The sequence below is a fragment of the Carex rostrata genome, chromosome 4 (genome assembly GCF_964058835.1).
Source record: "Carex rostrata chromosome 4, lpCarRost1.2, whole genome shotgun sequence".
In the NCBI taxonomy this organism is placed as follows: Eukaryota; Viridiplantae; Streptophyta; class Magnoliopsida; order Poales; family Cyperaceae; genus Carex; species Carex rostrata.
This window is the reverse complement of record NC_135921.1, coordinates 13,012,552-13,025,392: the sequence shown is the minus strand read 5'-3', so window position 1 is coordinate 13,025,392 and position 12,841 is coordinate 13,012,552. Positions and strand designations below refer to the sequence as shown.

General features: G+C 34.8%; 2 protein-coding genes across 2 annotated transcripts; one reads left to right on the top strand and one right to left on the bottom strand.

The window, feature by feature from the left end:
• Positions 1-69: 69 nt before the first annotated feature.
• LOC144553453 (zinc ion binding protein) lies at positions 70-2,514 on the top strand. The gene is made up of 4 exons (XM_078301625.1): positions 70-380; positions 494-689; positions 1,099-1,605; positions 2,044-2,514. Exons 1-4 carry the CDS (start codon positions 226-228, stop codon positions 2,233-2,235), a joined length of 1,050 nt encoding a protein of 349 aa, XP_078157751.1. The 5' UTR covers positions 70-225; the 3' UTR covers positions 2,236-2,514.
• Positions 2,515-9,778: 7,264 nt separating this feature from the next.
• On the bottom strand, positions 9,779-11,513 carry LOC144553452 (mitogen-activated protein kinase kinase 5-like). Its single transcript, XM_078301623.1, has 2 exons — positions 10,791-11,513; positions 9,779-10,692 (listed from the first exon to the last, which is right to left on the bottom strand). The coding sequence occupies exons 1-2, from the start codon at positions 11,313-11,315 to the stop codon at positions 10,189-10,191; spliced, it is 1,029 nt and encodes a 342-aa protein (XP_078157749.1). The 5' UTR covers positions 11,316-11,513; the 3' UTR covers positions 9,779-10,188.
• Positions 11,514-12,841: the final 1,328 nt, after the last annotated feature.

Sequence of the window (12,841 nt, the reverse complement as noted above, 5' to 3'; positions counted from 1 at the left end):
AATTCGTTTCTTTCAAGTGAAGGAACCAACTCGACTGATTCGATTGCAACACCAATACACCATGTCACCATCCCAAATTCGTAATACCGATTATCACATAATCAATGCTCTCCAGCCGAAATTCGCTTCCCTTCCCGCTCCTATTCAAAGCTTTCTCCGCAAGCCTCCCCTCTTTTTTAACCGCACCCAATTCCCGAATCGCACTTTTCTTTGTCACGACTCGCCATGGAATTGGGCGATTTGCACAAGGTGTGGGAGGTAAAAGCGCTGAAGAAGCCAGGCGAGGAAGAGGCGCGCGCCATGCTCGAAAAAATCGCCAAACAGGTCCAGCCGATCATGCGCCGCCGCAAGTGGCGTGTCAAGCGCCTTTCCGAATTCTAGTAATTGCACGTCCTTCTTTTCGAAAAATCTCAATTTACAATATTCGATTTTGGTACAATTTTCAACAAAAGGGTAGTGCTTAAATCAATTTTCTTTTTTTGTGTGTATTGAGTCCTGGGAACCCAGCTCTGCTTGGTCTGAATGTAGGTGGAGGTGTAGAGGTTAAGCTGAGGTTGAGGAGGCATAACAGGGAATGGGACTTCTTCCCGTTTGACCAGGTGCTTGACACGATGCTACACGAGCTCTGCCACATTGCGCATGGACCGCATAATGCGCAATTTTACAAGCTTTGGGATGAACTTCGCAAGGTACTATTTGTAGCCTTATTTGAGGGAACTGTACTGGTTTGATGATTGTATGTACTGGACGTTACTGCCGAATGCTGAATTACAACCAAATTCCTTTTTCTTTATCATATTTACATTTATAAATTTGTTTTGTTTAAATGACATTAGTTAATGAATTGGGGTTTCGATGCTAAACCAATGAAATTTGCAGCAGCAATTGACTATTCCTATAAGGTGCATGTTGATTGTCGAAAATATATTTCTGATTGTCAGGATTTCAACAAGGGCATGTTGTTGTACGCTTGTACTTGCTACCTAATTAGTGCTTCAATTAAGTTACAATGTTAATATTAGTAGCTTGTAAGTTGTAAATATTTTTGTATTGATTATATTCTTATTTGTATATTATCCTGTAATTTAATTAATGTAGGAATGCGAAGAACTTCTTTCCAAGGGCATAACCGGGTCTGGCCAGGGATTTGATGGACCTGGTAGGCGCCTTGGTGGGTACACCCGTCAACCTCCCTTACCGTCTCTTCGGCAAACTGCATTGGCTGCAGCTGAAAAGCGAGCCCGTACAGGTGCTCTGTTACCTACTGGCCCAAGACGGTTGGGAGGTAATGATGACATCATGACTGCACTCAGCCCAATCCAGGCGGCTGCAATGGCAGCAGAAAGGAGAATGTATGATGATTTGTGGTGCGGGTCTGTGCTTGGTGAAAATTCAAATCCGGATCCAGTAAGAGGAGGCGGTGCAGGCTCTAGTAGTTATAGTAGTAGTAATGCCACCAATTCTAAGAAGAGAGGAATAGATGAGATTTTGGAGAGTGGCCCCCAGTCGTCGACCTTTGGTTCTTCATCTTCTAATTTGCAAATGGATTCTGAAGATGACATTGCTATTTTGTGGGAATGTGGTGCTTGCACTCTATTGAATCAAGTAATTACTAATTTTTCTTTGTTTTATTGTACTTCATTTGACCTGTCATTGCCAAATTCTGGGACTGTCATATGAATTTGATCCAGCATGGTATTGTTCCATCACTATATGATTCCTTTTGACCTTATTTAAATAGTCATTTGCATTGATACACTAAATTTATATATCATCAGATTTGACTGAATAATGCCGTCCTATTATTGTTTGTTGTATACATACACTTCGGAAAGTTTCTTTTTTAACAACTCTCCTCAAATGATGTGACTCATTGCATGTATATGGAAGTCCGTTTGATCAAGCATGCTAGGCCATCACAATTGTATGAAAACAATTCCGTATTGATTAGTATACCTTGTTTAATATAGCATAGTATCTGATACTAATATTTAACTAAATCTAAGGCTCTATCTTCTTTTCCATTTTTTCAATTTTGGACAGCCTTTGGTGCTAACTTGTGAAGCTTGTGGGACAGTGAGACCAAAACCAACAGAAATGAAGTTCAAAACATGGTCATGTAAATTTTGCACTTTAGTAAACGATAACAAGTTAGAAAAATGCTCGGCATGTGCTCAATGGAGATACTCCTATGGGCCTCCCGTTTCTGCATCAGGTCCCTCCTATGATACTTAAATGTGAATGGTGGGTGAATTTTGTAAAGCTCTTCCCCGACCTAACTCTTTTTTTTTTTTTTTGGTTCATGGTTATGATCTCTCCTCAATTTTTGCTTATGTAATATAGAGGCTTGGTGGGTGGTAGTATGGTCTGGTAAAACAAAACAGTGAAAATGCATATTCTCTTATTGTTAGTATGGTTGTCCTGGAATATAATCCTAGGTTGAAACAGTGACATGTTTGGGTTTGTATTTCACAAAAGAAGTATTTGAATGGATTTATTTTTATTTCCTTGTTACCATAGTCTCTCCCACTTGCCTTTTCTTATTTTCATTTATGTTTGTTATATGCACGATAGAGTTTAGATGTTGATATTGCTCTGAAGTATCCTGTGGTTAACAAAATGCACAGTAAAAGATTATCCAATGCTTGAGCTAATTTTTGTTGTAATAGTTGTGTTGATTTTGCTGATATACATTGAATCTGCACCACAGTACAAACATCAAACCCCTTTAGGTTAAGTTTTACTTTTATTGATGATAAATTATGCATAGAAAGCTGATAAAAAGGTGGATAAGCTTCTTTTAGAATGTGAAAAAGGAAACATGTGTTTATGTCCAAACATGTTTACATATTATTAGCGGATTAAAAAGACATAAGAAAAGCTACCTACAAGTCCAAAATCACCCATTTATTATACATCAAATTAAGCCAACTTTGATAGAAAAGAAACAAAAAAAAAAAAACAAAAAACACGAGTGAGGTTATGGTTCTTTGTAAATGCGGATCTATGGATTCATCATATCTTTATTTTTCTTAATTTAAATAGATCTGAACCGTTCAACATCATCTCTATGGTTATTCATATCTTTATTTTTTTAATTTAAATAGATCTGAACCGTTCAACATGATCTTTGTGTTAAAAGGAACTAAAAGATCAAATCTTATATTTATTTAAAAAATTCACTATTTTTTAGATAGGCAGATAATCACTATTTTCAGGTTGTCTAAATTTTTTACTTGTCTAGAAATATAATAAAAAAATCTAAATAATATAAAAATTTGATTTTGAAGTATATTTGTTCAAAACTAATTGTTTTAACTTCAAAAACGAAAATATAAATTTATATTACAGACCAATCCGTGGTTTGCAATGGTTGCAAAGCCAGAGCTTCAATCAAAAATCATTAACCTCGGTTTTATTAGGCGCTTGAAAGCTCTATCGTGGCTATTTGGCGAGAACCTTCCAAAACTGTCAATACACTGAAAAACTATTGGAGTTCAAAATGCCGTAGTAGAAACCATACAAAAAATAAAATAAATATGCCGTAGTGATGAGGCAAACTCCAAGCAGGTTCCTGGCTACTATAGCATTAGCATATTTTCATGACGCAACCTTATGTGACTGATGCTGCATCAGCATCTGACCTGTAATCAAGGGAGTCCAAATGAATGAGACCGAATCGTTTGCCCTCCGGGGGGCAGAAAATTCTTGCTCCCAGAGTCTCTGCGGGTGGGGCCCCATTTAAAAACAGTAACAATAGTTAAACCCTAAACAGTAACCGGTCCCACCCCGCAGTGACTTTGGGGGCAGGAATTTTCTGCCCCCCGGGGGGCAGACGATTTGGTTTCCAAATGAATATATAGTCATGCTGTGGCAACTTATGTTGCGGGTTTGCTTTATCCTATGATTAAAGCATCTATATAAAATGTCCTGGTTTTCCTCTCTCTTTATTTTATTTTTTGGCGATCAGCTGATGATTTTTCACTGCTGGTGCGGGTAGTAGAATTAAAGTTTTGATAAATTCACATTCTGTGAAACAACAATGAAGTAACATATATGGTGTTATTTCGAAAAAATCTCACTAGAAAATATTTTGAATTGTTAGGCCTGATGATCAATTATTGTTGGACCATGCATTACAATCTTGAACCGGATTCATGCGAATTCTGATCAAATTGTCCACATTTAAACTCAAACGGTGAGGTAACGCAGATAATCCGGACTCGTATGAACATCAGAACATCGGTGGTTGGTATGGGACTTTGGGTAGCTAGGGAGGGACCTCATTAAAAGTCTGTGACCTTTTCCCATTTAATAAGAGAATAATAATGGAAAATTTTAAGTCAACATATATTGACTTAGAGATTGGAGCTCTTAATTAGGTGGAACAAGTCAAGGTGCACCAATATTGAATTAAACATTCCTCTCTTCTCTTGACAAACACAGCTTTCTTTGAAGCATTCCTACCCTTAACACAAAGGTTGCAAGCTTAAAGAATCACATGCAATGGACATAATAGATTACTAATTATTGAACATTGCATATATAATAATAGATGAGGGTTCAAATGTTTCAAGTATTGTACATCTCATCGTGTCTTATATATATATATATATATTTATTTATTTAAAGTTCAAAAGTTCTTAACTAGGGGTGTCAATGGCATCCTTTTATCCGTTTATCCGACTCGTACCGTATTCGATAAGACGGGTATGGGTAAGATTTTTTTTTCGTAAACTTATTGGGTACGGATAAATATTTTTTTTTCCGTTATCAAAACAGGTAAGAGTACGGATAAAGCCTATTTCATACCCGTTATTCGATCGGCTAATTATATATATATAATTATATATATTATATATCTTAATGAGTATTGAATTATTATCAATCTCCAACAGTTTAACTGGCAACTACTCTTGATCTTGAAAAATAAAATTTATTAAATTTTCTAACTTGAACAACTGACCATTTATGTAACTGTGTTAAACATAATTCATCATTAAAACACTTGAACAATTAACCATCTTGTTTTTATTTGCATGCCTGATTTTTTTTTTCTCTTTATTAAAGAACAAAGATATTTGTGTTTTGATAAAAAAAATAATTTAGTTGGAATTAATTTTCATATTAGTAATGTGATTGTATATGCGACAAATAAATGTGTTTTATTTAATAAATAATAAAAATAATTATTATACAAGTATTAACCGTTATTTACCCGCTACCATTTCGCTATCCGACAACTACAACGGGTAAGGGTAGGGTACGGGTAAGACAATTTGTAACGGGTAAGGGTAGGATACGGGTAAAGATAATTTGTGATGGGTACGGGTATGAAAATGCTTCCACCCGATCCTTACCGTACCCGTTGACACCCCTAATCTTAACCGATTAAGATGATTTTCATATTAAAATGTGCCTGAAGACCAAATTTTTTATTTTGATTAATTTTTCTTATTAAAATATTTCTTTAAATAGATACAAAATTATTGTTTCTGGATGAATCCTCGTAATAATATTGATAATGCAAACTCAAATAGATGAGCATATAATTATAAAATAAGTTAAAACCCGGCACATACATGATGACGACTTCTTTTTTTATTAAAAGATCTTGGTACATCTCCAGTATATTTTAGATGATATTTTCAAAAAATGAATATGCGTCTCTCCGAAGAGAGCTAGAAACTCATGAAACAAAATAAGTTACTATAATCTAATATTATTTTATAAAAAGTTCTAAAAACTAAAATTACTAATGAAAAAAATATAAAATATAAATATATAGAGGAGGGTTCAAATGCCTTCATTTTTTAAAACTTTAATAACTCTTAAAACTTAAAAGTTAAAATAAAACTGTTGGATATTTTATCTATGCACGTGTAAAAAATTATGACATTTCAATTTTGTTTTGGTTGTCATCAAGAGTTTGAAAAATGTACTAATAATGATAATTTCTAGATGTTGATTTTTCAACTTATGGATTCGCATATAAGCAAAACCGAAATGTGATAATTTTTTATGAGCACATAGAGAAAATAACATAGATCACATCTAACGGTTTCATTTTGACATTTATGATTTAAATTTTGAATTATTAACATTTTAAAAATAAAAACATGGTGAAAGACACAAAAAAATAAAAACATTTGAACCCTCCTCAAATATAAAACTGATAATTTTAAATTTACAGCCCCCCTGCATCCGAAATGTGTTTTATAAACCATTATTTAAAAAAAAAAATTAATGAAACCAACATGATTACTTTTTCTTTTTACAAAAATCATAATAACTGAAATGCCATTTCAGTCCGAAATTCTTTTTTGTTTTTTTAGGACCGAAAAGGCAATTCGGTCCGTGATATTTTCACAATTTTTCAACATATTTGTTTTTTAAAATCTGTGAAAACAACTCGGACCGAATTGCTATTACGGTCCTAAAAAAAAGGAGACCGAAATGACATCTCAGTTCTTATAATTTTTGTAAAAAACAAAACAATCAAATTAGTTTAATAAAATTTATTTTCTTATTTATAATTTCTAAAAAAAAAAAAAAATTCTAAATCTGCCCTTGACTCTCTTGCAGTTGCAGCGCTGGGAGAAATTTCATACTAAGAGGAGCCTCCAGTTTTAATAACAGGAGAGGAGTCTGATCTGGCTGTTACTGTTTCCTCGTTATTTCCACGGTTTTTCCTGTTTGGCGTCCATTTTGATCATTTTGATTGGAGATGAAATTTCCTTTTTAATATGATGATTGGCCCGCAAGTCAAAAAAGTAAGATTACATTTTTTAGCTTAAAGGCATTTCCGGAAAAGAGAGAGGAGAATTTCATGTATACTACTTAAAAATTATTGTATTTATTATCATAAAATTTATAATTACATATTTATCCAATATAATCTATATATATTATGTTCAAAATTTAAATTAATTATGTCTAAAATTCTGAAAACTATAATTAATCAAGAATTTAGTTAAAACTAATCACATTTGTCATGTACACTCTCTTTTCATCTAGACATGCATATTCTTATTATCCTCTTTCTCTTCATTATATATCTATATATCTATATATCTATTCCAACCTCCCATTTAGACCTTTCTTCCTCACGAGTTCCTTTCTAGATTTTAATGTTTTTTTTTTATCTATGTATTCCATAACAACTGACAAAAATTGGATTGATGTTGGAAAGGGAAAGACATAAATGTTAGAGATGGCACGATAGATGAGGAGAGGTTTCAATGCTAAATAGGTGGAAGAGACGAGGAGAGGAAAAGTTGCAATTTTATAGTTAATATGCGAGTGACGAGGAGAGGAAAAGTTGTAATTTTATAGTTTATAGGGTGGGAGAGATGAGGAGATTTCAATGCTAATTGAGTTAATATGCGAGTTATTAGAATTTAGGATGATAAATACATAATTATAAAATTTGTGATGGTAAATACGTAATTTTATAGTTTTTTGAGTGGTATATATGATATTCTTAAAAAAAATAGAAAGTAAGATTTTAGAGTGTGGTTATGGTAATTTGCAATGCTACCTAGAGTTATGTACTATGAATTTATATTCTTATTTTTAAAATTCAAACATATAATCTAAATTGTACAATATAATATTTACATGAAAAATATATCAAAATATTATTTTTAGAAATATTTTTCTATCTTTTTAGATAGGTAAAAAATCACCTGATCTAAAGATTTGAGCCATTCAAAAGTAATGATTTTTTTAATCTTTTTTAAAATATAACAAAAGTGATTTAAAATGTAAAATTTGATTTACAAGTATATATTTATATGAAGATTATATTGAGTGGTTCAGATTGATACTATACTATACATCTTTCTTTTATTTTTCATGATCCATACTATGCCATTTAGAATATATATATATATATATATATATATATATATAGAGAGAGAGAGAGAGTGGCTAATATCAAAACGTTTGCACCAACCCTCCGTGCAACCGAGTCAGTTTCCGGTTTTTAAAGTCCAAATGATAAATCTAAACCGTTAGATGTGTTCTCCATATTAAAATGTGCTTGGAGACCAAATTTTACATTTTTTTGGAATTTTTTTACTATTTATTAAGCCACTTTGAAAATCGCTGATCCAACGGTGGCTGTTTGGAACAGTAAAATCAGAAGCCACCGTTGGATCAGCGATTTTCAAAGTGGCTTAATAAATAGTAAAAAAATTCCAAAAAATGTAAAATTTGGTCTCCAAGCACATTTTAATATGGAGAACACATCTAACGGTTTAGATTTATCATTTGGACTTTACAAACCGGAAACTGACTCGGTTGCACGGAGGGTTGGTGCAAACGTTTTGATATTAGCCACTCTCTCTCTCTCTCTCTCTCTCTCTCTATATATATATATATATATATATATATATATTCTAAATGGCATAGTATGGATCATGAAAAATAAAAGAAAGATGTATGATTAAATAGGTGTATTATAATACTTTTATTTAAAATCCATCGCATCGGTATATAATAATTGGGGGAAAAATAGCCCATTCACACATAATGAGTTCCTCGGAAGTAATTCAAATTTTGAGTTTATAATTCAAACAGTCCATTAACAATCCGGATTAAATTGAAAATCAACGATGCATATTAATTAATTAGTAGGAAGCGGACAATTTAAAATTTGTCTCGAACGATCTAAATTCTCACGAGCAAATTAAAAATTTGAATTATATAATTCGAAAAACTCTAAAAAAATAATACTAATTCGTCGTTCATACAAAATATTGAATTAACAAAATAGTGTAAAAGAGGCTTTTGGATTGCATCAAAAAACAAAATAACAACACTATTCTCTTGCAGACATGCACTATTCTCAATTTAGTGCTATATAAGATAGGTTAGGATAAAAGAGCTAAAACTGTCAATGCTCAGAGATCTACAGGAACCTTCCTAAGATAGCAGAAACCACTTAAAGTAAGAGACAATAATAAGATTAACAAAGCTTCTCTCTCTCTCTTTAATATCTTCTTTTTGGTAAAGAATTACTAGAATGAGAATACAATCCCTTGGTGGGGACCCTAAAACTCCAAATAAATTTCTTATTATTGGTTGCACTTGCACAACATCCATCAATAAATTAGATCAGACATTTCTCTCTTTACAAGGTTAAATAGATCCAAATTATATCATCTCTAATCCCTATCCCTTATAAAGGGCTCAGAAAACTTGTCAACAAAATTGCCAACAATAGCAGCACCACAACCCCACTCTCTCCTTTTTCAGGGATGATTCAATTGCATTTCTCCAAAACACCCCACAACAATTCATCACGCATCTGGCAGCCTCTGCTAGAGTGTTTCAAAAAAAAAAAAAAAAATTCATCACGCATGCATGTCTTTAAATAGGCCACCACTGACATGTCATCTCCTAAATTTCTCTTTAGCGTACCATTTATTCCCCAGAGGCCAGAGGAGACTTTTTTTTTTTTTTTTTTCTCTTTCTTACTTTCACACCACAGAGCTCTGCAATTGCAGTTGCAGAGATCACTTTGTACAATTCTACGTTTACATCACATGCATCCCATTAATGGTGGCTTGGATTCTCTTCTTTCTATCTCTAGTCTCTTTCTCTTTCTCTTTCTAAAGGTACTGTGTATTCAAGCAAAAATGTCCAAATCGGCTTACAAAGACACAGATTTGAAAGACCAAAACACCCAAATCAATGAACCCGTAAAAAGAAAGTTTAAAAAGACCAGAGATTATGATAGCAAGAAAAGAAGATACAAAAAACAAACAAAGGATTTAACTTTTAAGCCCATCATTCCCTCATTATTTTTACTGCCAACTAAAAACAAAACAGATGCCACATTAATGGGGAAATATCCGAATTTAAGCAATTGATTTGCACTTGTAATCTACATCCACCTCAAAGAAAGAGCATTACATGAAAAAAGAAACAATAATAAAAAATAAGATTAATAGGCCTGATATTATCTCTATTTCCACCTCTTATCATTCATGCTAGCTTGAGATAAACCAATTTAAAAGGTTTAATTAAGACCACCAATATAATCCCATGAAAAATAAAGAAAAAGATAAGAAGTTTTAAAAAAAGGCCAATTTAAATAAGAAGAAAAGGAGAACACACATCCATCTCTTTGCTCACTCCTCAAATTTGCAACAACAACCCTGATCATTCTTCAATCCGCTCCTATGACGGAGGCGGCATCCCGGCATGCTGCATGATAAACGGATGCTGAAGGAGTTGTGGGGCGGTAAGCCTTCTCGCCGGGTCTCTTTGTAAGCACATTCTAATAAAATCCCTAAACTCAGCTGAAGCACTGATAGGAACCTGAGGCGGGTCCGAGTAGCAAATCGCACACATCAGTGAAGCCCAATCTCCTTGCTTTCCCAAGTTCTCTCCAATGGGGAACCTCCCCAGGTAGAACTCAAGGATGCTCAAGCCGAAACTCCAAATATCACCCGCATACCCATCATATCTCCCATGGTTCAGATCCGTGTTGATCCTCTCTGGGCTCATGTAGGCTATTGTCCCCACTGCCGAATTACATGGGTCCATGGTCTGTGCTAGGATCCGCCCGACTCCAAAATCCGCTATCTTCACCCGCCTCTCTGAATTGATCAACAGATTCGACGGCTTGATGTCACGGTGCACTATGTGACGCCGGTGCAGATAGGCCAATCCTCCTAGTACCTGATGAGAATAAATCCATAATCCGATTTTAGGCACTATATCTAATAAAAGAACAACATACAGATAACTAAATAGAAGAAAAAGATTTGAAATTGTACCTGGCGAGCCACATCAGAGAGGGAGGCTTCATTGGGGATGCGGCGACCCTCGAGGGACCCACCATCCATGTATTCTAAAAGGATCTGGATCTCACCACCTTGGACATACATGCCGTGGCACTGCACCACAAAGGGGTTATCCGAGGTGTGAAGGATCTCGATCTCACGGGCTATCTGCCGTCGAACAGTTTCTTCATGGTTGCCATAAATCACCTTCAAGGCATAGATCCGGTTGGTGGAGCGCTGGCGCACAAGCCAGACGGTGCCTCCGGTACCGCTACCGATGCGGCGCAAGCGCTCCAGGTCAGAGATTGGAGGTGTGACGATCGGGCCAGTGGTGGTGGTGGTGGTGGTAGAGGGAGCGGTGGAGGGAGGAGGAGGGAGAGGTAGAGGGACAGCGATAGAGGTGAGGTCGCGTTCGGGGAGGGGGAGGGTTAAATCCGGCCGACGTCGGGCACGGTTAGGTGTAGCGGGTTGACCGGGTCGGAAGTTGCCTGGAGCTGTACTGTTGGCGCCGGGTCTCATGATTGGTTGTGGTTCTTGCTTTTCTTTTCTTTTCTTTTATGGGATTTTTTTTGGGAAGGTCAGTGGTATTGATGGTTGTGAAATTTGGAAATGATGAGTGGGAATCGGGGTGGGGTAGATAGAGAAGAGACAGAGAGAGAAGAAAGAAAAAGGAGTGGTTAATGAAAGTGAGCGGACATAGTTTTTTATACGAGACTAATGAGTAATGAGAGAGAGAAGGGAAAGAATGAATAAATAAATAAAGCGATTAGGGGATTTTAGAGTTTAGACTGCTGCGAATTGCGATCCGCATGCATACAGCTTTAAGATTCCAAGTTCGCACGAATCTTAATGCAAATGGACGGATCCGAGCGATCATCGGATCGCCGTATTGTTTGATCTTGGGGGTGGAGAATTTTGTGATTTGATCTTGGTTGGGGATGAACAGGTCTAGAAGGTCCAGTATTGTAAATTGTAAGATTAAATTGGGCCATTTTGTAGGGTTAAATTATGGGCTCTGAGCCTCTGACTGATTCAACATATATAGTTCCGTTCCGTTCCGTTCCGTTCCGTTCCGTTCCGTTCCGTTCCGTTCCGTTCCGTTCCGTTCCGTTCCGTTCCGTTCCGTTCCGTTCCGTTCCGTTCCGTTCCGTTCCGTTCCGTTCCGTTCCGTTACGTTTAAACTCTGAGCTCTGAGCCTCTGACCAATTCGTATCGACGAATCCCGTACCAAGTCCATCCTCTGAAAAAGTTCACAGCGTGGATCAAAAGTTAGATTTTAGTCGACCTCTCTATTTAGTATTACTATTTACCAAGTCAAGATTAAACATCATAATATAAATATAATCACATTTATTTAAAAGTTCAAAACATACCCTTAATTATTCGTCTGCATTGTTTTAGGTTTATTAATTTGGTTATTATTATTTTTTCAAGTTGTACATTCATACAAACGAATAAATATAGAGGGTATACCGACCAAGACAGAATATTAATATTCTATGTGATCATTCCAATTGAATTTATTTGGTTGATATGAACTACTTTATGTGATATGGGTATCTAGACGTAAGAATAAGTTTCTAATTGGACAAAGATTCAAGAATCATATATTCACGGAACTATAAAAAGCGATATATTTACCGAAAGATGTATTTAAAAAAGTAATTAAAGAGGATTCGGTTTAATTACAAAAAAAAAGAACTTTCTTTATATTGTAGGCTGTGGGCTTCAAAACCGTAAAACTTATAAAAACAGTTATATATATAAGAGGTAAAATTAGAAAATTTAAATTAGAGAGTTTAAACGTAAAATGTATGAATGGCAATTCGAAATTTGAACTAGTTTTCACCATTACAAAGTGAAATTATAACAAATGAATTCTAAGTACCTATTTAACATTTTATAAGAGAAACTGAATGAGTAAAAACTTAAAAATAATCAATTTAATTTCGATATACATAAGTTAACAGATTAGCAAAACTTGTCGGTAACCGATCGATTCATCTCAATTATATGAAGAATATATTAAAATTTACTTTCCAATT